The sequence below is a fragment of the Peromyscus eremicus genome, chromosome 15 (genome assembly GCF_949786415.1).
Source record: "Peromyscus eremicus chromosome 15, PerEre_H2_v1, whole genome shotgun sequence".
Taxonomy (NCBI): domain Eukaryota; kingdom Metazoa; phylum Chordata; class Mammalia; order Rodentia; family Cricetidae; genus Peromyscus; species Peromyscus eremicus.
In genome coordinates, this window is record NC_081431.1 from 64942151 (window position 1) to 64968187 (window position 26037).

The window sequence follows — 26037 nt, forward strand, 5'->3', positions numbered from 1 at the left end:
AAAAATCTGCCTCGTGTTGAACTGGACCATGGACAGTCAAGTGGGCAAAAAGACAGATCATAAATCTCAGAGTGGGGACAACCAAGAGAAGTTCCTTCCCCCGAAGTCCCCAGATAATCAGAAGCCTGTCATGTCCACCTGAAGGCCTTCAGTGCCTTAGAGCAGCTGACATGCAGGGGTCAACGATCACACTCAGAAACAACTGTGGAATGAAATGCATAACAATCACAGGTGGAAAGAAAATACACACAGCAAGACTGTTTTGGAGTTTGCACAGGTAATCACATCACCTAGGAATAAATTTGGGCTGGGGTGTAGCTCAGTGTGCAGAGTGCTCCCCTAGAGTGTGGGACGGTCCTCCTTTCTGTCCCTCGTGCTGCCCCTAGCATAACCCAAGTGTGATGGTGCATGCTTGCAACCCCAGCCCTTGAGGGGAAGACAGGAGTTCGAGGTCATCCCAGCTACACACAGAGTATGAAACCAGCCTGGGATACACTAGGAAATACAGATAAACCATAAATCCATACTTTTAAATGATCTTATACTACTTCTTTATAAAAAAAAAAAAAAAAGGAGAAGATACCACTTTGGTCTTGTCTATGTGAAGAGCAGCAAATACTACTGTGTTCTAGCATCGATGGTGGCATATTTATCAAAGATGCCACCCATACCCATATCCTTCATATATTCATGTCCCTGGACAGCAGTCCACGGACTTGTAGTTTATTAAGGAAAAATCTCTAAAAAGTAATTCCCTTACGTTTCTTTCCGAGGAAGGAAGATGCACAAGTCAGTCACACAGTGACAACACATCTGATCTGTTCATTCATCCATGGTGGGATGAAAGGTAATTGCTTTCTTGCAATTTTGAACTTTTCCTCATGTAATTATGAGACAGGGATGGGGTGGGAAGACAACAAAATCACACTCAGCAGCCCATCCCACATGAAGTGACTACCTGGGAATCGGGCAGAAGAGCCTATGGTTCTGGGAAACCAGGAAGGCTAAATGGTGTCAGCCAGGCCCACGTCTACAGGACAATATCTGTATCCTTCACTGTAGAAAGGAGGTGGATCCTAGGCCCCTGCCACCCTCTCACAGCTGGGAGCATAAAAGGCACCTTGATCAGATCACACATACAAAGTAGGTACGTGACATGGACACTCTTGGGAGCGTATGCACTTCAGAATCCTTTAAAGGCAGCAGGTGTCGTGTGACATCAAGAAGGGATCCATTCATTGAATTTTAATTACATAAAGCACGAGCCAGAGGCCAGACAGATGGCTCAGAGCGGACAGGTTGACATGCAAGCCAGGAGACCTGAGCTAGACCTCCAGAACTGCCTGCGGGAGGGAAGAACTGACTCACAGAGGGGTCCTCTTATTTCCACAGGTGCCCCTCCAACCCTTCAACACGTTAGGTACATATACAAACACCACCACCACCACCACCACAAACCCCAAACCGCACAAGTCATGGAGGCCACCATGACACGAAGAAACAGCTATACTCAGTATGGGGCTGAAACTTTTCGCTAAGAATTTACCCTACAGAGGGGCAGATGGCTCAGTGGGTAACGTGCATGCCATATAATCCTGGCACCACATAAAAGCCAGGCGTCATGGTCTATGCCAACAACCCCAGCGCTGGTGAGGCAGGCACAGGAGCATCGCCACCCAGAGGCTCACTGGGCAGCCAGCCTGGCGGAAATGTGGAGCTCCAAGTCCAGTGAGAGACCCGAGCCTGAAACACAAGGCGTAGACCCGAGCAGAAATATAAGGAAGACATACAATGTTATCTTCTGACCTCCACAGGCACATGCACAGGTAAGTGTGCACACATATTTACACACACACACACACACACACACACACACACACACACACCACCACCACCACCATTCTATTGCTGCTTTAGAGGCATCCCTTTCTTTGGAGAGCAATTATTACTAAGCAGCACCTTTTTGGGGACATCAGGACGGCCAAACAGAATCAGGCAGGTCACAGCTGTAACTGTGGCACGTGCACAGGAAGAAGAGGTCGACTCTGCTCAAGACAACACTGCTTCCAAAACACCCAGGCTGTTTCTGCAGAGCATGCTGGTCCCTCCTGACTAGCAACTTCACAGACCGAGTAGCTGTCATGACTTAGTGTGGGAGAGAGGAGACTGTAAACTGGTAGGTAGCACACCTGTCTACCACCATGTGGTCTGGGGCTATTTACATTTAACATAGTTGGGGTCAAAATGAATATCCTAGATTAAAAACATCTAGAATAGAAGATTTATCTATTGTGTGTCTGTGTGTGCGTATATATGGGGGTCCAGAGGACAACTTGGGGAACCAGTTCTCTGCTTCCACCATGTGGGTTCCTGGATTTCTGCTTAAGTCATCAGGCTTGGTGGCAAGCACCTTTGCCTAATGAGCCATCCCGCTGGTCCAAGATAATCTAGATTTTTTTATTTCAGTTCAGTGACTGGTCTGTGGGTTCCTGGGCAGGCTCCCAAGCTTTAATTTTCTTTCTTGTGAAAAGAAACTCTTGGGCCGAGGATGGCGCTCGGTTGGTAGAGTGCTTGCCTAGAATGGAGAAAGACCTGGGTTCTTTCCGTGGTGCACATCTGTATTCCCAGCACTCAAAAAGGGGAGACAGGAGGACCAGGAGTTCAAGGTCATCTTTGTTTACACAGTGAGCTGAAAGCAAGCCGGAGTGACATGGTTTCTGTCCAAAAAACAAAACAAACAAACCTCTTAAAACTGTTCCACTGGGGGCTAGAGAGATAGTTCAGAGGTTCAAAGCATGTATCACTCTCATACAGGGCCTAAGCTTAGTTCCCAGCACCCACACCGAGACACCCTCAAATGTTTGAGACACCCTCAACTGTTCGTGGCTGTAAGCTCCAGGGGGTCTGACTTCCTCCTCTTCTAGTATCCATGGGCACCTGTACTCATGTAGACACACAGATAAACACAGACAGGAAGTCAGACAGTCAGACAGACAGACACACACACACACACACACACACACACACACACACACACACACCCAAAACAAACAAACAAACCCACCACCACCACCACCACCACCACAAAACTGTCCATTAGCCAGGCATGGCGGCTCACACCTGTAATCTCAGTCCTCAGGAGGCTGACAGAGGATTGCTGTGAGTTCAAGGTTAGCCTGGTCTACAGATAAGTTTTGGAGACTAGCTTGGACCTCAAGACAAGACCCTGTTTCAAAGATAACCCCTAAACAAACAAACACCCCTGCTTCATTGAACTCAATTTCAAATGGAACCAAATCAAACAAAGCCTACCCTAGCATTTCAGGGGCGTTCACAGAAACATGAGAGGTGTTTGTTTATTTGTTTTTTAGACAGGATTTCTTTGTGTAGTTTTGGAGTCTGTCCTGGAACTTGCTCTGTAGACCGGGCTGGCCTTGAACTCACAGAGATCCGGCTGGCTCTGCCTACCAAGTGCTGAGATTAAAGGCGTGTGCCACCACCGCCTGGCAACATGAGAGTTTTTAAAGTTTGTGGTTTGAAGGGTCATAACTCCTGCCCCCAATCTTTTTCCCCCTATACACACCCCTCTATTTTTGATATGTACCTGAATGGCTGTGCCCAGCACACAACACAGGGCCCAGTATGACCCAAGGCATGGTGCAGTGTAGGACAGACCCCTGACTTGCCTAGGGACCTGCTAAGTTTTATACTGAATGAAAAATGAGGACATGGCCGCTCCAGGTATGGCTGAGGGGCAGGTTTAGTGTAGATACTAGGGAGGCACACTCAGAGGCTTCTGGAAGTGTCTGGACTGCATTGGGCCATGAGTAGAGAGAGGGCAAGAGAGGGGACTAGGAGCCAAGAGAGCATGTGGGAACCAAGAGGGCACACAGCCAAAATGGCTGGAAAAGAGAATGGGGAGGGAAGGGCAGCTCAGAGGTTTAGGGTAGGGGCTGGGCATGCCAGCCAGGATGACTGTAACAGGTACTTATGAGTAGGGCCTGAGGGAGTCTGGAAGTCAGACTCCTCTTTGATATGTGAAATAGGCACCTCAGCTAGCCCTTGGTCCTGAGTTTCTTTGAGACCTAACAGATACTGAACCTGCTGACCCAGGGGCTCCCCAGTAATGTCAGCAGCCCCGCACGGGCTTGCTTCTACCCTGCCACACATTTGCTGTGGCAAATTTCTGGTCTCTAGCCTGAGCCCAGACATGCCGCGCCGGTTAAATTTCCTCTCCCAGGCCCTCCGCCCGAGTCACACGTGCTAATATCCAGGCTTCAGCATGATGGATGTGTCGACTGGTAATAAAGTGGGTAATCTCTCCCCTCAGAGTGCCACGTGTCAGCACGCTGCTGTTGGAGGCTGGGACCTGACGTGTGACAAACCAAGCCACTTAAAACACAACTTTTCCTTCCCCGCTCTGATCAAGATGAGAAGCACCTTCTGAATTGCAGGCACAGTCCCTGTTTGTCGGGGTATACAGATTGAGATTCTGACTCAAGGGCAGAGGCAGAAGGTTTTTTTCTCCCCCAAAGACAGCTGACAGCCGGCTTTAAAGGGATGGCTGATTTGTAGGAGAGGAGCTAAAAATATCCTCCCTTTTCCTCCCCCTCCAAATAAGCCACGTGCCGCCGGTAACGTCTTCACTCCATTCCTGATTTCTTGAAAACACGAAGATAGCAAACTAAAGAGTGATGAGTGTAATCAGCACGTTGAGTATGCAGTGCTGTCAATGAATGTGTTTAGGAAGGGAGAGCACAGTGCAGGGCTGCAGTGGAGGAGCTCTGGTGTGGAAGCAGGACCAGCTAGAATACAGGCGGGACCAGGGAAGCTGGGGCTCACCTCGCTCCATCATTCTGGGAAATGTCTTCTGGGACTCCACGTCCTTCCCTGTCCCACTCTCCCGACTCTGCCCTGATTCTCAGTTCTGCTCATCTTCACCAGGACTGACACAGACAGACATACCCCAGGGAGGAATGGCAGGCCGGGGAAGGGAGGTGAAGCCCTTGGGAGGCGGGCTCACCTACCTCACCCTAGCCGTCTTTGGGTAACAACTGAGGCTTGTGATTGGAGTGAAATTTAATTTCTGGAAACAAAAGGACTTCCAGAATGAAATAAAGGTAATCCTGTAAAGGAAATTGCAACTTTGCATGTGATATTTGTCTTTTTTTTTTTTTAAAGCACATACTACTTTACTGGGACCCCAAGTATTGGCCAATCTAAGATATAGACCCCAGAGTGGGATCCTCTAGGGGCAGCAGTTCTCAACCTGTGGGTCGTGACCCCTTTGGGGACTCACTGATTAGATATCCTGCATATCAGATACTTACATTATAATTCATAACAGTAGCCCAATTACAGTTATGAAGTAGCAACAAAATTTTATGGTTGGGGGTCACCACAACATGAGGAACTGTATTAAAGGGTCACAGCGCTAGGAAGGTTGAGAACCACTGCCCTAAAGGATGAGAAAAAAAAATATGAAAATGTTTGTTATGATTCTCAACATTTTAATAACATGAAGAACACTATTGTTGTGGCACTGTATATTTGTTCTTCATGCTATGTGTACATGCATGGTCATGTGTGTGTCCATGTGTGTGCATCCATATGGAAGCCAGAGGATAACCTTGGTTGCCATCCTCAGAAAGGCCACCCTTGTTCTTTGAGGCAGGGTCTCTCACTGGCCTGGAGTCATCAATAGGCTAGCCTGGCTGGCCAGTGAGCCCCAGGCATGCTCCTGTCTCTGCTCCCCTGCACTGGGATTACAATACACTCCACAGTCTGTACTATGGTGTGTGGGATCTAGAGCTTGAACTCAGGCCCTGGGCTTTCTCAGCAAGCACCTTACCAATGAGCTATCTCGCCATAGCCCCCGATACTGAATATTCTTATTAGTGAATCAGTATCTGTAGATGAGGAAGTCATTTTTTTTTTTTTTTTTTCATGAGCAGGGCTGTAGCAATCAAACAAATTGAAGGCGACCTGGCAACTTGGAACCTCGAATGGAGCCTTGCAGGAAGCCAGTGGCATCAATTGCTGTGAGCAGGAGGGACAGGCAATGAAGCCACACCAGCCTCACCTGTCATGGCCACCGAATACCCCCACAGGAGAAGAATGAAGCTGCTCTCTAAATTCCCACAGACCACGGGAAGGAGTGAATGAGCCCACCACAAAGATTTCTAAGAGGCGGTACGTGGTCCCTGGTCTTTGACAGAGACTCTGAGCTGAACGTGGCAGACTCCCTCTAACAGAGCATCTTCCACCCACAAAGGGATGAACAGGGATGCTTCAGATTCGTTACAGCAGCAGCATGCCCCGGCCCACATTAGTTCTAATTCCAAATGTATTCCGGTCACCTTCACACACCATTAGCTCAGCTACCAAGCCATTAGACACCATATGTGCATGACTGAGGGCCTCAGGGTCTCCAGGAAAAGAATTAATCACTGGGAACCTATCTGGCTGGTCGGTCTGATAGTTCAGCTGGTACAGCATATGTGGGCACACGGAGGCTGACGCTGACGTCTGCTTGGAAAAACTCAAGCGCGAAAACTCTCCTGCAGGAAGGAGTGGGTCTGGGAAAAGCAGAGGAGGAGGCTCTCTGCAGATGTTCGCCAGGTCTGACTTTCCAGATGGTTCCAAAGTTAGCATGCGCATGTTAAATTTACCAGTTCATACGGCACCAACAAGAATAACTGTAACCGGGGCTGGGGCGGTGGCTCAGTTGGTAAAGTGCTTGCCTTGCAAGCCTGAGGACCTGAGTTTTAAACCAAGGTGGGGCCAGGCGTGGTGGGGCATCCACTCCTGTAACCTCAGCACCGGGGAAGCAGAGGTCAGCAGATTCCTGGGGCTCACTAGCCAGCAGGTCCAGCTGAATCTGCAAGGCCCAGGCCAGTGAGAAACAAAGTGCATGGGGACTATGCATACATGTATAACTTCATGAACACACACACACACACACCAGGCTGAAAAGCATCACACATACTTAAGAAACTGTATAAAGACATTGGATTACAGTACCACTAGGAGGAACAGAGGAGCAAATGGGCCTGAGAAGTGACTGTCAGTGGCTGTTAGCATTAAGAGCAAGAGGTGGGGCCAGCATGATAGCTCAAAAGGGAAAGATTCTTGCTGTCAAGTCAGACGACCCGAGTCCGACCCCTGGACCCATATGATGGAAGCAGAGGACGCATTCCCCAAAGTTGTCCTCAGTGACTAACTAAAATATAATAAATACTAAACATTTTATGAAAGAGGAAAGGCAAGATACAAGATGTCATGTGTTTGCAGACATTATCAGCTCACGCTGCTGATTAAGGAGTCTTGCTAAATCAAATCTGCGTTTCATCAAGCCACTGTATCTTATCTACCAATTTCAGAAAACACAGCAGGAAGAGAAAAATCATGAATCTTATCTGGCACGTACGATCAGGAAAATGCAGACCGTGAGCAGACTGAGCTGCTTCAACAAACTAACCTCCATGAAAAGAGACGGCGTATTTTATTGTCTGTAGTTCTGGGGAAAGACCCTGGGCTTCGGGCACTCCAGGCATCCACTCATCTTCACCCCCAGCCCTGCGTGTTAAGAACCTACACAGGGGCTGGAGAGAAGAAGCTTGCTGGTAGGGGCTTGTAGAGGACTCAAGTTTGGTCCTAGAACCCACCACGGGAGGCTCACAACTGCCTGGAACACCAACTCTAGGGGATCCAAAATGCTTTTCTGACTGCCATGAAATGCATGTGGCATACACTGACACATTAAAGGAGGAAGGGAGGGAGGGAGAGGAGAGAGGGGGGAAGGAGGAAAGAAAGCCTCCCTGGTCATTAAGTTCTGTTGTGACAATGGACTGTGGGGTTTCCAGAGATCCTTACATTTTAGAGATGTACATCCAAATTCAACAACAAAATCATATATGGTGGGCTGAGGGGACAGCTCAGTTAGCTGGCTATGCAGGCACAAGGACTTTGAGCCCAACCCCCAGAACACACACAACAATGACTTACTTCTTCTTCTTCTTTTTTTTTGGTTTGTTTTTTTTGAGATAGGATTTTGCTGTGTAGCCCTGGCTGTCCTAGAATTCACTCTGTAGACCAGGCTGGCCTCGAACTCAAAGCTCCACCTGCCTATACCTCCCAAGTGCTGGGACTACAGGTGTGCGCCACCACCGCCCAGCACCTTCCTTCTTTATGAGGTAGCTTCTCTTTGTATCCCCAGGCTGGCCTTGAACTCACTATGTGGTTGAGGATAACCTTGAGTTTCTGATCCTTCACCTTTATATACCCAGTGCTGAGATAGCGTTTCACCAGCACACCTGCTTTATGTGGTGCTGGAGAGCAAACCCAAGGCTTCAGGCTTTCTAGGCTACCACTCTAAAAGACTGCATCCCTGGCCCAGTTAAGCTTTTCCAAGGTGCTGTGTTGGTGCATAAATACTTGCAAAGCAAGGCACAAGCAAAGTGTGTGTGTGTGTGTGTGTGTGTGTGTGTGTGTGTGTATTTCCTCCGTTATTTTACTGGTGTCTTTGCTACCCAGAATTAAATAGCATTTTGCAAAAGTCTAACCTTCACTAAATCCCAAAGCTACAACCTAAGCTTGTGCATAAGCAAATGCTTTTACTTCCTGAGTGTGATTTTATCAGCTTGGGTGATGGTTAATATAATTACGTCACTACCACCCAGGTGTATGGCGCAAACAGGTCTGGCAGGAAACACCCTCCCATGCTTGATGCATGGTATGTAACGAGGCCTCTGAGAAGTGGAGTGCCCCCCAAAAGGATCCTTCAGCTGAGAATCCTCAATGGCACCTTCAAGGACATCATCACGCATAGCACCACAAGTTGGCAACTTCGCCTTTAATTCAGGAGCTTGTGTGGCTATTTCAGATTTTAAAGAAAACCATAGCAATATTCATAGTTACCATCTATTGAAGACCGACTGTGCAGAAAGAATATGCTCCCAGCATGCTTTTAGTTTACACCTTTCTCCAATCTTGTGAGGTCTCCTTATGTCTGTTTAGCAGATGAAATTCAAGAAAGTTGGTGGGTTAGAGGCAGATGTGGGATGTACCGGGCAGGAAATGATTTCCCAATCCCTTTCTTAATGACAAACATCTCTAGTCTGAAGGCTGCTGTGGTGTGGAAGGTTTCTGTGTGCAATCTCAGTCCCTGAGAGGTAGTAGAAGCTTCCAGAGGTAGAGTATGAGAGGCAGTTACGTCCAGGGGCAGAGTGGGAGGCAATGATGTCCCTGAGGGGAGTGACTTAGGGCTCCTGTAGGCATACTCCCACAGGCATACCCACAGAGCAGACACGACAGGGTTTTTCCAGCTTCCAGTATCATCATGTGTCCTCCTCACACACCGGGATGTTGCTGCCGGGATGTCACCTTCCACTTCACCCGCACTGAGCAAAAGCTCTTGACTCTCCAGAACTGTGAGCCAAACAAACCTCTTCTCTCTCTACATTGCCCAGCTCCGGCATTTTGTGATAGCAACAGAGCGTGAACTAACAATACAGACACCGTCCTTGTCTTAGGGCAAGGACGCTCCCAGAAAACATTCCTGAGAATATACACCACATACTATAGCAAACACTTCTTGGCTTATTTCTACAGTCCTACGACGTATATAGCATTTTTTTTTTCACACAGGACAAAACTGGGTTGATAAAGCCGGCCGCTTGGACACCGGGCAGGACAGGCAAAGCCCATAACCTCATCTCTTCCCCATAAGAACACAGCTCCACGATGCAAACCATCTGCTCCTTCCGACCCTTCTGGTGAAAAGCACTGAGTGTTTAGAGAGAGGGGATGGAACAGCCTTCACGCTCCTCTCCTTGGTCCAGTTCCATTTGAATATTTGCATTTGACTCTCTGGAGAGGGTCATTTTGGATCTCTCTTGGTCTGGGTTTGCCCTAGAGTTGCCAATGTGAGCATGACCAATGGGAGCCTGTCCTCAGCCCCAAGGTTCAGTCCATGTAACCTTAGGGCAGGAGTCCTGGCCCAATCAGGATGAGAACCACTTACACACAGTGAGGCTGGCAGACTGACACCCCCCCCCCACTGCCCGCCCCCGGCCTGTGTGTTTCTACAGGAAACAGTCTTTGAATCCATGATCCAGTTGGTGATGGGAAAGCCCTAGAGTGGTACAGATGTCTCCTCACCAGGACAAGGAACTGGGAGCTCAGAGTCTGTGGCTAAGCTGTGACTCATCCGTCTTTTGGGTCACAGCCACAGTAATACTTGCCTCTTATTTTACCCTTGAAAGGCTAAAACTGGAAGGGAATGCTTGATTCTAGACAGGGAGTAGGAACAAGTCCCAGAAAGTATCAGAATATTCAGAACAGACATAAGCATTTCTGAAAGGCCCTGGGCATAACATTTCACAACAGCATCACCAGACCATAGCTAATTCATTGCAGCAAAAAGTCTCGACACCCAGTGGAAGAGCTGAGAGAAAAGCCAAGAAAAGATGGGTAGGACAGGGGATGGGGAGGTGTGGGAAAAGGAGGAAGGACAAAGGAGAGCAGGTCGGGAGGTGAGGGGGTAAGGGAGGCCAGCTACACATAACCTTGAGGATTTAGAGGCGGGAGGAGTAAATCACAGCCAGTCCATCTGCATCGGGAGCCCAGGTACCTTAGCAACCGCCACCACTTAACCACGCCCATACAGCAGGCCTGATCCCAAACCATTGTCTCAAGCAAGCCGGAAAACCCTGTGCTGTATGTAGGGGCCCCTAGTTTAGACGCCGAGTAAATGTCAGACACAAAAGTACACAGGAAGTTGGTGGTAGGACTTGTAAACACATCCTGTTCTGTATCTAAGGCCTCCACTTAAAACGTGTGTATGTGTGTGAGTGTGAGTGTGTGTGTGTCAGGACTTAGAAACACATCCTGTTCCAGATGTGCCAGAGTGCCATGAGTGTATGCACGGAAGTCAGAGAGCCATCCCTGTATCAGTCTTGGCTTTCCACCCTGTTTTGGGACAGGGTCTCCACTGAGAGCAGGCTAGCTGACGGCAGGTTTCTGGGGACTCCTGTCTTTCCACTGGGCACTAGGACTAGAGTCAGGCCCGCCCCTGACTGGGCTTTATATGCAGGTTCTGGAGAGGAACCGCAGGCCCTCTGATTTGCATGAGCCCTTTACTGAATGAGCAATTTCCCGAGCATGAAGACCCCTTCTTTTAACTGCAGCATAATCTTGATCTGGGGTTCTACAGATGCTCGTGTGGTGGACTCTGGTGAAGCTAAGTTAGAGAGCAATTTCAGAAGATGTGACTTTCTATACTTCTGCTTCTCACATACAAAGTCTTAAGCTTACACTAAGCTCTGACCTCAAGTCCCCCCTCCTTCCTCTTCCTCTTCCTCCTTCCTCTCTCCCTCTCTCTCTCTCTCTCTCTCCCCCCCTCCCCGCCCCCCCCTCAATCTTTATGCTGAAGAACTTCTGGTGAATTAGGCACAAAATCACTGGGTCTCAGAAGTACTTTTGTAGTACCCTCTCCAGGCAAAGCTCTAGTACCAGCCGCAAAGGACAAACATTTCCAGGTCCCACATCCATTTTCTGTGAGATTTAGGGTGGATTTGGAGCCGAACGGCAGTGAGCCAATAGTGGCATGCTTGTCCATCCAGGCCAGCGGATTCAGTGTTTCTAGGGCCTTGCTGAGGGGGTAAGCGTCACATGGGTCTGGTCAAGGACTGTGTTAGAATTAAGTCCATGCCACCTGCCTAGACATTTCATGGTCTAGCATGCACAATGGTCAGGTCTCTTAACTGAGCAACTGTTGGAGGCCCCTCTGCTTCAGAAATCTGGAGTGGACAGACTGACAGATGCATGGAAAGGTCCCAGCTGTGAAGACCATGAAGAGTTTTTGATGGCAGAAGCCCTTGCCTCAAAACCTGTTCAAGCTATTGGGATTTGAAAAACTAGCCAGGAGGATGAAGAAGAGAACTGAGTGAGCGTCCGTGTCCCTCAGTCCAGGGCAGTGGCTAGAGTTTGTGCTTCAGTTCAAATCCTGACCTTGTGACAGGCCTCAGCCTCTACCTGCCTCAGGTGTATGTGTATACATGTTCCTGTGTGTGCAGGTACACATATGCAGGTGACTGTGAAGACCAGAGGCCTTCCTTAGGTGCAGGCCACCTTGCTTTTTTTTTTTTTTGACAGGGTCTCTCACTGGTCTGGAACCTGCCAAGTAGGTTAGGCTGGCTGGCTAGCTAGCCCAAGGTATTCACCTGTCTCTACCCCTCCCCGACGTGCACAAGACACACAGCTTTGTAGGTGGACGGACTCAGCTGCTTGTCGATCCTCTCCACCTCAGCTCTGTCATTTCAAACTGGGATTCATAGTCCTGAGGACTTCGTAACTATTGTGATGACCTCATCGGATGTGGTGAGGACACTCAGACATTAGCATGATCATCTTCAGAGGACCCCAGTCCAGTTGGAAAGACGATCAAAGAAGGGGTAAGCCAAGGGCAGCCTTTCTGAAAACATTCCAATACAGCAGGGCTAACTGCAGGCTCCTCTGGAGCTTCACCCTCCTCTGAGGAGATCAGGGAGGGCTCTGGTTCATCTCGAGGACAGATGGGCTCATTCAGTACACAGGGCTGCACAGCCACAGCCAGAATTCATGAGCATATGCTGCCTATAGGATTTTTATTTAAGCATAAAATTGCACATAGATGCTAAATGCTATTTTAGAAGCACGAATGTTATTACATTCAAAAATATTTTCTAAATTGCTTTATCACTATTTCTCAATGTCACCATACTTCTTGTAATAAAACAATGGATTCTGCTTCCAACAAAGAGCCCACGCTACCAAGTCTTCTCTTAATATATATATCAATGCTATATATGTGTTAATATATGTTAGCATAAAACTCTGTCAATAGGCTCCGTCCTTGCAGGACCTGTTCCAAGGGCTTGGTGACATGGCTCAACATGGATGTAGAAGGTTCCACATGGGCAAACCCCTTGATTGAGCTTCTACACAAATATGACTCCTACCAGCTTTCTGGCTGGCAGGGGAAGCCACTTAGGTGCCAATGCTTAAAAAAAAAAACAAAAAACAAAAAAAAACCACAACAACAACAACCAAAAAACAACTTAGCTTTTCTCTCCAAGATGTGAGCAGGCCCAGCCCGCTGCTTCCTTCTTGATGCTGTGATTTTGCTGCACTGGCTGAGGTTCTGAATGCAGTAGATTGAAGAAGAGTCACAGGGACTCTTGTATCCAGAGGGCCTTGTATCAAGGCATTCTTGCTTGTGGTGGGGCATGGTAGTGGTGCATGAATGAAGGGCGTAGACTAACGTCAGGCGCTTTCTTTATCGCTCTCCACTGTGTTCTTTTGAGACAGGGTCTCTCCCTGAACCTGGCGCTCACCAACTAGATTGGCAGGCACGCCGGTGAGCTCTAGTGACCCACTAGTCTAGGATGACAGCTGTCTACTGCCAGGCCTCATGCTTTCTCAGCAAGAGTTTTATGCACCGAGCCATCTCCCCTTGGTGCCCTCTGTGGGCATGTCTCAACCTGTGAGACATGAGCATCATTCTCCCAGACCTTCAGAGCCCAGCAGCCTCAGGATTTTTTGTTGTTGTTGTTCAGAACTAAATGAAGAAACCCAAGTTTCTTCTATCCCCAGGAAGCCTTCATTGGGCTGATACAGGTGCAGCCCTCTCGATAGCTCTCCATGCCCCGGACTTCATTTCAGCAGGGCTGAGTCACTGTGAGGAGCTACATGGGGAAACCAGACAGTGCTTACCCATCCTGGCCACAGACCAACATCTCAGCACCTACCCATGAGGCAATTCAACCCCCACCCCCAGCCCCAACCAGGTCCTCCTGGGAAGGGGCAGGTCCAGGTCAGTCTCCTTAAGCCTTTCCCGCTTCAAGAGACTTGTCCTAGCCACCCTATGCTCTACCTAGGGAAGGGATGTCCAGCTGGTGGCCCAGAGTATCTGTGAATGCTGCCCAATCCAAAGCTACATCTTCCTTAAAAGATGATGAGATTTTCTTGTAATTGTTTTTTAAATGGGTAGATGACAGGGTCGTATTACAAAGCCACATAAAAGAAAACACAGCATGTTCTCACAATCTGCAGGCTTTGGGGTGGATACTCCTGGCCCAAGACTATTCTTTGTCCAGTGTGGCCTAGGAAAGCAAAAAAACAAACAACCCAAAAACCAAACCCACAACAACAACAACCACCCCCACCCCCACAAAAAAGCACCCTTGATCTGGAGAGGAAATACCATAATCAACATAGTTCTATCCATGCCCTATTCAGAGGGCTGTGGCTGTCCGAGCACAGTAAATTAGGAGGCACATGGATCCATCCTCCTGCAGGATCATTCAGCACTTTCTGTTTTTAATTAATTAATTCACTTTATTTTATGTGCATTTTTATTTTTGCCTGCGTGTGCATGCAGTGTCTGAGGAATCCTGAAGAAGGCATCAGACCTCCTGGAACTGGAGTTACAGACAGTTGCAAGTTGCCATGTGGGTGCTGGGAATCAAACCAGGGTCCTAGGGAAGAGCAGCCAGTGCTCTGAACCACTGAGCCATCTCTCCAGCCAATGAACATTCTTCACTTTCTACATCAGGCAGTAACAGCCCTGTAGATCACGTGTGTGTGTGAACATGTTTGGAAACCAGATCACAGCCACCCACGTGTTTCCTCAAGCATCATGCACATTTGTTTTTGAGGCACCGCCCCTCACTGGCTTGGAGCTCACTGAGTAGGCTAGACTGGTTAGCCTGTGCCCCCAGGGGTCCTCCTGTCTCTGCCTCCCCGGGGCTGGGATCAGGAGAGTATGCCCCCATGCCTGGTCTTTTCATGTGGATTCTGGGGACAGAGGTCCTCAAGCTTGTGCAAGCCAGAGCTTTACTGATGCAGTCATCTCTCCAAGCCCCTGCCATGCTTCAATGATACTTCCTGTGTAAGTTCTCTGGCTTTCTCCTAAGATCACCTGGGCACCAGGGTCCTTCAGTGACTATTAGGGACCTACCTCTTCCTCCTTGTGGAGTACAGGTGCTGTACACCCAGACGAGCTCTGCACACGCACACACACACACACACACACACACACACACCACGCCACCCTCTCTCAGCTCTGGGAAAGCGTGCTTTTTCCTAGCCCCACACCATTCTTCCCACACCAGCTGCCAAGTTGTTAGAGGTAGAGTAATAGTGAAAAGCCTCTGGGCAGATAACAATCACAACAGCTGTGTTTACTAAGAGCTAAGCATGAACACATCCCAGGGCTATTAGTACGAGGGGGCTGGGGCGGCTGGGAACCTTCTGGGAGCACCCCATCCTCAGGGTATTTGCTGGCTGCCTGAGCCTCCTGCTTCTCAAGATGGTTTTGGCTTTTGGGAAAGACCTCCCGGAGCCTGGTCTCTCCTGCCTACCAGGGGCCTCTGCTCGCCCACAGGTTGGTACGTTTAATATCAGAGCTTTCGTGATTGACGCTTGGCTGCTAATGCTGCTAGGAGAGCAGCTCAGGTCAGAGCAGCCCCGGCCACTGGACAGGTGGGTCACATGACTCCTGCTGCTGCTCTGCTGCCTCCTTAACCACCCATAACAAAGCCCGAGAGTCTGTCAGTCATCATTCAAACCTCGGACCACGTGCGGTGTGCTGCCCCTCCCAAGCGTAACTATCCTCAAAGAAGGCCGGATATCCATCAACATACCCATCCAGGCAGACTGTTTCCTCTCAACGGCTCTGAGGCTTCATCTTGTCACCTGAAAGACTGCTACTTGTTCCAGGGGGCCACGAAAGAATACTTCATGGTTTGGAAAGTTCCTACCAGTCGTTACCTGAGCTAACGGGCAAGCTCTCTTTCTTTTTATTATTTAGCTTTTAAATACTGTAATTGCATTTACTTATTTGTCTTGAGGGGGGCACGTGGGAGGTCAGATGACAACCCTTGGGAGTGGTCCCCTCTTTCAGCATGTGGGGCAGGGGACTGAACTCAAGCACTCAGGCTGGCCCAAAGCACCTGTACCCACTGAGCCATCTCACTGGCCCTATTTTTATGTATTTGAGATGGGTTTCATGTGGCCCAAACTGGTCTCCAGCTTGCTGCATAGCTCAGGATGGCCTTGATCCTGCTTCTTCCACATCCCAAGTGTTGAGATAATAGATGTGCTGTGGACATGGTGCCGGGTGAGGATGGAACCCAGGCCTCCTCCATGCTCTACCAACTGAACTCTATCCGCAGGCTCTGTCCTGGAGACCGGAACCAACACCCTCAGAAGGACTGTCAGCCTAGGAACAACCCAGTAGCCTGTACTTGGGAGCGGCACCCCTTAGTTCCAAACAGTCACGTGAAGATTTTCATACATTGTTTGTATTGTCAAAATAAGCTTGGAATTCCGGCTTTTCTGGTGAACCTCTCCAAACGACTTGTTTTCTCTCTCTCTCTCTCTCTCTCTCTCTCTCTCTCTCTCTCTCTCTCTCTCTCCCTCCCTCTTTCCCCTCTCTCCCCTCCCTCTCTCCCCTCTCTGCCTTCCACATTCTGCCCTGCTTCCTGTGTGGGTGTGTATATATGTACTCGGTCAGAAAACAACCTTGGGTGCCATTTGCCTTGGTTAGTTTTGGTTTCTTAATTTCCTTTATAACCTTTGTTAAATTAGTTCTTTGATTACATGTATATAATACATTCTGATTATTCTCATCCCTCACCATCCTTTATGTGCCTCTGACCCGCCGACCCTTCCTCCTCCTTACAAGTCCCTTTCCCACAATCCTGTCGTTTAGTTTTGCTGTTTGAGTCATATTATTATTATTTTTTTTTTTCAGGGACAGGCTCTCTCACTGGGATCTGAGACTTAGTATTTTGGGGGATAGACTGGCTAGCTAGCAAGCCCCCAAAGATCCTACTGTCTCTTTCCCCCACAGTGCTGGGAGTACAAGCACATGCCCCATGCCCACACCCCACTTTTTACACAGATTCTGGGAATCAAATTCAGGTCTTCATGCTTGCACACCAAATACTTTCCTGAGAGAGCCAGCCAGCCCCCAGCCCTCCAATGGCATATTTTCTAATTTAAAAATTATTGGGCTGGCTAAATGTAAGTGCCTGGGAGTAGGATTCAGCCTCTACAGGGTGAAGGATGTGCTTTGGGCACATAGTTTCGTGAAAAGAACAATGTGGACAACAGATTTCCTTGACTCTGCCCGTCTGGGTCCCCCTCTACCCTCCCCGATCTCTCTGCCACCCACATTCTGCAAAGACAATCTGAGGGACGCCAGGGACCATACAGCCAGAGAGCCCAAACACTCTGGCATTAGAGACACCTCTCAGACACTTAGCCCATGTGAGGCAGCCACAGTGGTGAGGGCTTGATGGCTTCCCATGTGGCTCTCTCAGCTCAGTCCAGCTGCCTCTGGTGTTCTGGAAACTCTAACTCTTCTTCTATCCCTTTCTAGCTTGATCCTTTACTGTCTGTCTCTGCAAGGTCCCTTCCTCACCAACCCCAACCTTGGTTAACTCTGTTTACCTTGGCCAACAAACCAGTTTCAATCCATCTACAAATGACGACAGGTTCCCGTGTCTCTCCACATCTTATTCCTTCAGATCAAAAGCGCTTTAATTTAATTCACTCCTAGAGATTGATTGATTGATTGATTTGAGACAGTTTCCTGTAGCTCAGGCTAGACTTGAACTCCTAATGTAGCTGAGGATGACCTTGAATTTACAACCCTTCAGCTTCCACATCCCTGGTATTATAATGCTGGTATTACAGGCATGCACCATTATGCCTGGTTATATGGTATTGGAAATCAAATCCATGGCTTTGTGTATCCTAAGTGAATGCCCTATCAACATTGGGCTGTATCCTCAATATTAGTAGTCAGAAAATCTAACAGACATCAATGAAGAGAAGACATTGCTATAACGGATTTACACAACAACATGCATTTCAGGCTCTTTGTGGAGGCCTCATATATGCATGCATTTTCGTTGCCACCTATCAATGCATTCTCAGACTGTCCCATGGTTAACTGAAGCTTGAGTATGCATGCTTAAGTCATGCACTCTTCACTCAACCCCTAAGGAACACGTTATTGTTTCTACTCATTTTTCAAAAAGAACTCAGAGACACAGGGAGCTGAAATAACTGGCCCCATTAAGCAATGGCATCCCACTGTCTTCAGGTGGGCACACTAGTACAGAAAGGCAGGGGACCAATACCTTGAGTGTTCACTCAGAGGTGCACTATGCTTAGTTATCTCCAATAGGGAGGAAACAGCCCCTTTATCCTATATGGTAAGCCTCGACATGGAGGCCCATAATCGACTCTTGGCAGACCCAGACTGCTGACACACATGAACCCTTAAATCTTCTATGCTCATGGATGCTGTGTGGACTCTGTGTGTGGTCTGCCACACTTCCCTTCCCTCTGCCCCTCCCCCAGGCTCCTGTCTGGCTCTACCCTATTTCTGATGCCTACAAGGTTGTCTGGAAGGCTACTTCCTCCTTGCCCTTGATTTTGAACGAACTAGACTAGGCCAAGCAAGAGTCTGGATTATAGCATCACAGACTCTGGGGATGGGAGAGACTAGGCAGGCAGTCCGCTGTATCATTTTACAGAAGAGGAAAGTGAGACCGGAAGACAAGCAACAGCTAGGGCCAGACAGCTGAGAGCATAGTCAAGTCTGCTTTCCTGCCCAGGCCTCCTCCTAATGCCCCAGACTGTCCAAGGTCAGCATCTCCAGACTGACAGATGGATTCACCAGGGAGAATGTGTTCTTCTGCCAACAGACAAGCTCTTTAAAATGGAAGCAGAAAGCTTGCAGAAGCTGAATAGATGATCAGGAAAATGAGAGGGAAAAGCTTGTCTGATCCTCGATGGTCCTTACCCTGTACACACAGCAAATGCCCAGGGGCCTGTGGGGGATGTGGCCCAGGCTGGTTTACAATCCGTGCTGTTTTGTTTGTAAGACTCTTTAAGGGCCCTGGACTGTAAGCCTTGCTGTCTCTGTGTTGTAGGGTGTGTGTACTTGTGTCTAAAAGTGTGTGCACATCCATGTGGAGGCCACAACAGCCTCAGGTGCTGCTCCTCAGATCCTATCCACGTTGTATTTTTGAGACACAGTCTCTCATTGGCCTAAAACTCTCCAAGTAGGCTGGGGTCTACCTGTCTCTGCCTTCACAACGTGGGCATCACAAAGGGGGTATCACAAAGGTGCCGCCACACTCGACTTCTGTTTATATTTGTCTGCAGACCAAACTTAGGTCCTCTTGTTTGTAGAGAAAGCCCTTACTGACTGGGTTATCTTCCCAGTTCAAAGGGATTCATTTATTTTTATCCATTTGTTTATTTATTTGGAGGGCGGGGACACCACGGTGTGTGTGCAGAGGTCAGAAGACAAGTTGTAGTAGTCGGTTCTCTCCTTCTCCCATGTGGGTTCCAGGATCATACATGTGGGCTTGGCAGCAAGCACCTTTATCCAATGAACTATCATTCCTGATGGTTCCTTTTGCTTCTTATCTCTATCAGTCTCTTCCCAGTTACTACAAGCTATTATTTGAGTTACAGAAGGCTCTACCATATGACCATACTTTTCTACATGCCAGGTACAGAAAGGACACCAATGACCTCAGCCTGATAAATGGCTGTCCTCAAAAGGATATCTTCCTCTACCATCTCCTTGAATTCCAACATGCTTCTGGTAAGCCTAGGGCCTGAAGGACCATGACCACCTTTTTGCAATTGGCGTATTCAAGTGTGAGAAACTAGAGGAGATCTTCATTTTATAAAGCTCTTTTGTTTAGAACTGGGATCAAGAGCTGTGATGGGACTGAACAGGGGGCTCAGAGGCAAAGTGCATTTATTGCTCTTGCAAGAGGATCTGAGTCAGGTTCCTAGAACCCAATGGGGTTACTAATGCTGTGATGAAACACTAGGACCAAAAAAGCAAGTTGGGGAGGAAAGGGTTGATTTGGCTTACACTTCTAGATCATAGTCCATCATTAAAGGAAGTCAGGGTAGGAACTCAAGTAGGGCAGGAACCTGGAGGCAGGAGCTGATGCAGAGGCCATGAAGGGATGCTGCTTACTGGCTTGCTCCTCCTCATGGCTTGCTTATAGAGCCAAGGACCACCAGCCCAGGGATGACCCACCTATAATGGGCTGGGCCTCCTTCATCAATCACTAATTAAGAAAATGCCCTACAGCCAGATCTTATGGATGCATTTTCTCAATTGAGGTTCCCTCCTTTCTGACAGCTTTGTGTCTGGATGACATAAACTAGCCTGCATACCCATATTGGATGGTTCATAGCCACCTGTAACTGGAGCGCTAGGGGATCCAAAACCCTCTTCTGGCTTCCTGAGGCACCTGGCTCTTCATGTGCACACACCCACACATAAACACATGCACTTACATATAATTTAAAAAGTAAAATAAATAAATAAATCCTTTTAAAAAGTAGCTATGATAATATTGGACTTCAACAGACTCGACAACATGGATTCCTTTTATCTCAGTATATGCGCTTGGCTTGACATAAGGTGGCTATGGATTACCTCATTTATCTCTGTCATCTGGTAAGAAGGCAGTATGGTCACAGGTTTAGCCTCCTTACAAAAAAGGGTTCTTTTCAAGTATTTCAGTCTATTCTCTAATTATAATGGTCTTTGGTGGTTCATTAAAACCATGCATTAAAAGCAGCTAATCCCTACTATGAAATCAAATGGAACTTCTCCAAATGACTCCCATTTCCAATTCTGCCTGCATTTCAATGAAGCCAGAGTCAACCCAATTAGCAAAAGCCAGATGATTACATAGTTCTTTGGATGGGACTCTATCTCAGACTCAGAGGTCACCTAGACTATAGACTTTCCAGACTTATTTCTGGCTGTTTAAAGCTACGTTTCCACTGTTTTGAAATATTGAAATCATCACCACAGATTGCCAGAGTGTCTCTGGTAGCGGGGGCTAAACACGGTGTGGCTGTCCTTGGATAGCTCATAGTGACTGTACTGTAGCGTTTCAAAGAACAGTTAATAACTGTACATCTTAGCATGAGGCTGTGGCTCAGGTGGCAAAGTACATGCTTGCCTGGTGTGCAGGAAGCCCTGGGTTCCAGCCCCAGCACTGCACATATCAGGTATGGTAGTGAAATGTAATCCCAGCACTCAGGAAGCGGAAGCAGGAGGATCAGATGTTTAAGGCCATCCTTGGCTACACAGAAAGTTGGAGGCCAGCCTGGGCTACATGTGGCTGAACCTGCAGCTCACCAATGGCTAGACTAGCTGGCAGTGAGCTCCAGGATCCTCCTGTCTCTGCCTCCCCGGTGCTGGGGGGACAGGTGTGTGCGACCTCACACAGCTTTTAACAGAGCTCTTGGATCTGAACTCAGAGCTTTCTGCTTATGCGGTAAGCACTGTTTAACAACCGAATCATGTCCTAAACTCCCCATTCTACATTTGAGGAAGATCTTCCTGGCTGTGATATATCGAGGATATTGAGAATGGATTAAAAAAGAGAAAGACAGAGAGAGAGAGAGAGAGAGAGAGAAGAGAGAGAGAGAGAGAGAGAGAGAGAGAGAGAGAGAGTGTGTGTGTGTGTATTAGAGTTATGGTCTATTTATGGACATTACTCTGCCTCATTTCTTAGGCCTGAAGGGAAGGGACATGCTATTGGTTGGAGTTGAAGTGTGTGATTCCACCCATAACCTCAGAGGTTCCCATATAAAGCTTTACACAATCAAGTGAGGTGGGTTTTCTTTGCTTGTTGCCAGGCGGGTTAGGTCTGCAGCAAGCCAGGCCCTGGGATCCGGAGCAGAAAATGGTTTGAATGACTCCTACGGAGAGCTACTCACTCAGAAGGATTGTAAGGCAATTGCTGATTTGACCACCAGGGAGGCAAGTGGCCAGGAGCCGTGGCTTATCTGCTGTGCTAACATTTGCCCTGGGCTCCTGCTGGACACTCAGGTCACAGAGGGTGACTGTCTATTCCAAGCTTTGGAACACTGTTTTGTACATGAAGCCACCAACTCTCAATCAAGCAAGGGACAACAAGGACTTGAGTCAAGAGAGGTAGGGCAGAGCCTGGACCATGGCTCTGCCATTTGAACAGATTGAGGGACCTTGGCCATATGGCTCCATCAGTGTTAAGGATGGCCAAGAGCAACAGACAACAGCATGTACCACCTTCAATCATGGCTATGAAGGGATCCAAGAAGTGAAAACATGTCCACAAACTGCCATCATGCTGGACACGGGACAAAGAGTCTAGCCTGTGCTGGGAATTGAACCCAGAGCATCTACCACTGAACTGTCTATATGTATCCCCCACTGGCCAAAGCCAGCTCCACACAAACCTAGATATAATTGGGAAGAAGGAACATAATTTGTCGCCATCACATTTCCTGGTAGCCACATCTGTGAGGCATTTTCTAAACTGCTATCATGCAGGAGGACCCATCCCACTGTAGGCAGTACTATCCTTAGGCAGCTAGACCTGGGCTGTATGAGGAAGGGAGCTGGGCAAGCCAGAGGAAGCAAGCTAGCGAGTAAGCGCCATTCCTCCACGGTCTCTGATTCCGTTCTGCCTTGCTTCCCGAGTGACGGCCTGTAACCTTTCCTCGTTCAGGTTGGTTTTAGCCAGTGTTTTATTACAGCAACAGAAACCAAATGAGAACAATGCATTCATTAGTCATTTCACTGAAGCCCAGAAATGGAGCCAGCCAGATGCCAGTCTTTGTGCACGGAGCTTTTTCTTCAGAAACCATTCAGAGCTGAATTTTACGGAAGTCCTGCTTCATTTCTCCACAAAATAAGTTATTCACCAACATAATGAAGAACCCCAAAATGAGTTCTGGAGAAATAGCTCCATCAGTGAAGCATTTTCCTTAGAAGCCCAAGGACCCGAGTCTGACTCCACAGAACGTACATAAAAAGGCTGGGCACAGCGGCCCCCTTGTAAACACACCATTACTGGACAAGTGGAGACGGTCAAATTTCTGGGCTTGCTGACCAGCCAGCCTAGTGGAATTGGTGAGTTCTAGGCCAGTGAAAGACTCTGCCTTAAAAAAAAAAAAAAAAGGTGGAGCTGGGCAGTGGTGGCACATGCCTTTAGTCTCTGAGTTCAAAGCCAGCCTGGTCTACAGAGGGAGTTCCAGGACAGCCATGGCTACAGAGAAACCCAGACTTGAAAAACAAAAACAAACAAAAAACCCAAAAGAGAGAGAGGGAGAGAAGGGAGGGGGGAGAGGGAGGAAGAAAATAAACGAAAAGAAAAGAAAAACAAGGTAGAATGCTTGAGGAAGGACAGCTGGGGGTGTCTTCTGGCCTTCACATGCCCATGTACTCCCTACTTACCTATGTACACAGAGAGAGAGAAAGAAATGGAAGAGCTGGCTAAATGCATCCTGAGAGAGACTGGGTTTGCTGAGGACATGACGGAGTTCAGAGGTGAGCAAAGTGCTCCAGAAGAGGCCAGGCAGTAGAGGCTATTGCCTCTGTAGGTCAGCCAGTCTTTGTCACAATTACTCAACTCTACAATTTTAGCACAACAGCATCCACAGTCCAAGAGGAGGCCTGGCTGTTTTCCAATAAAATGTTATTTACAAATACAGATAACGGGCTAGATTCAGTGCATGGGTTAAGGGTCACCAACTGTTGACATAGTTTAGAAATGGGCATCTGAGTATCTGCAGGCTGGATGTATTTACCAGACGCTCAAAGGCTTGACCATTCTCACACTCATAACCGCTTCTCACTGTGGCAATTCTTAACTGGTCCAATAATGGTATCAATAACAGTAACATTTAGTAAACCCATGAGCTGTGCTAAACCCTACTGATGAGTCCTGTGAAAAAAACAAGCCAAGAGCTGGGTGTGTGGTGCACACATTGAATCCCTGGACCAGGAAGGCTTTCAGGAGGAGGATGTACAGTCCTGTGGCAGCCTGGGTAACACAGAAAGACGTTTCAAAATACAAAACAAGGCTGGTCATGGTGGCTCTCAGGCGGTCCTTACCTAGCCATTTGCGGGGTAGAGGCAGGAGGATTGCTAAGAATTTGAGGCCAGCCTAGTCTATATACTAAATATTACTAGATCAACTTAGGCTATGTAGTGTCTTGTCAGAAAGCAGACATTGTGAACGGGTAGGGATACAAGTACTCAAGGCCCTCCCCTAGTGACGTACTTCCTCCAGGGAGGTGCCACCTCCTAAAGGCTCCAAATTTTTCCAAAATACTATCAACAGGATTGACACAACACATGAGTCCATGGGGGTTAATTTCACATTCAACTTATAACACACACTATCTGCATACACATAGGATGAGAGTAATTTCCTTTAGGTCTGGGTTTGAGACCTGCCACATGATGTCACAGGTGGACTTTCCCCCCCCATCTCCCAGCACCATGTTAGCACCAAGTATTTTGGACTTGGAATAACTTTATTTTATGAGTGCAGGGATCCTCAGTCTTGGCATCACTACCAACGTATGTTAGATAACCATGCTGGGGAGCCTTCCTATGCACTATAGGATGATAGAATATTCCTCACCTGCACCCATTGGACACCAATTCTACTACCCAGACACGACAATCAAAATTGTCTGAAGACACTGCCAGATTGCCCACTGGAGGTAGGAGGCAGCGACACTGTCCTTAGTTGAGAATCATTATGTTGTACAGTACAGAATCTAGCTGTCTACAATAAAGATCATTATCTGGGAATAAATCAGTGTCTGTCATAGCCACGGGGACCCACAAATTGACTTAGTCCATGAAGATACTTGCCACTAAGGCTGGCACCCAAGTTTGATCTCCAGAACCTGGAACTCACATGGTGGGAGGGAACTGACTCCTTCAAGTTGCCCTCTGTATGCGTACATCCATCGTTCACTCACACATATATGCACAAAGAAATGAATGCATGTGAAAACCCCCTCTCAGCTCCCTTGCTCCTTTGGTATGTATTGTCAGTACTGCAGACCTGTAGGGTGGGCAACACCTTTCATTTTCTGAATACCAGCTCAGAAAAGCAACTGGAACTCCTAGCTGGGCATGTCTCTGATACCCTCAAGAGTCAGTTTCTAACTTCCTCCATGGGGGAGACACAAGGCATAAGACCACAGCTTATGGTTATTCCAAGAAGGGTTTTATTGGGCATTAAGGAAGAAGTATGTTTGAAAAGTCGTGGGGATATCTGTCCTTCAAAAGTCTTTCAAAATGACAACATTTGAAAGGTTCCCTGAGGCTGAAGTGTTGTATATAAAGAGGCTGGTATCCAGGAACCTTCTAAGTTATGCTCCACCTGAATTTTTTGAGGCAGGGTCTCTCACTGAACCTGGAACGTACCAATTCAGCTAGACTGGCTGACCAGTTTGCCCTAGGGACCCTCTGTCTTTACATCCACCTAGCACTGCTGGAGCTGCAAGCACATGGTACCATGCCCTACTTTCTATGTGGCCCTAGGAATCTGAGCTCAGGTCTTCCTGCTTGTTCAAAGAGTACTTTACCCCTGAGTTATCTCCCTAGTCCACGTTTCACATCTAACATGCAAAGAGGTAAAAGGTTTGGGGTACCATACCATTGCTGTAAGGAGGGACAAGCATCCCAGGTCTCAGTTAAAATGCCAGCCTGCTAGAGCAACTGAACCCCTGTACACTTCTGTTTACATCTAGTGGACATAAGCCCTGGGCATTTGATTACTCCCCGGATCAAAGCAAAATTAAATTACCTCACAAGCTTCCTTTCAGAGAGCTCGACACGCAGGCAGGCTGACTCACCTTCCAGAAACTATCCACTTTGCCATACACAAGGGACTGGTTCTGCCTTTTGATCTCGTTAATGTGGTGGATGTCGCTGGAGTTCAGGTGCTGCTCGACCACGAAGCCCAGAAAGCTGTTGTCTGGGGTGTGAGCTGATGTGGAAAGCAAAAGACAGGGCTGTGAGTATTTAGCAGGCAAAGGGCAGCGGGGACATCACAGACTCCACCCAGGCTGTCTAACTCACTGGCACGCTTGCACGTCACTTGGTTATGCCTCACCCAGGAGCTCAGTCTACTGTGACTC

At 48.0% G+C, this 26037-nt stretch overlaps 1 protein-coding gene across 1 annotated transcript in view; it reads right to left on the reverse strand.

Annotated features, from left to right (window-relative positions):
• Positions 1-26037, reverse strand: part of Mgat5 (alpha-1,6-mannosylglycoprotein 6-beta-N-acetylglucosaminyltransferase) — a 265798-nt gene that overhangs the window by 48830 nt on the left and 190931 nt on the right. The window contains exon 12 of the mRNA XM_059280607.1: positions 25753-25886. Within this exon, the coding sequence (XP_059136590.1) occupies positions 25753-25886 (134 nt within the window). The remainder of the gene's footprint in view (positions 1-25752; positions 25887-26037) is intronic.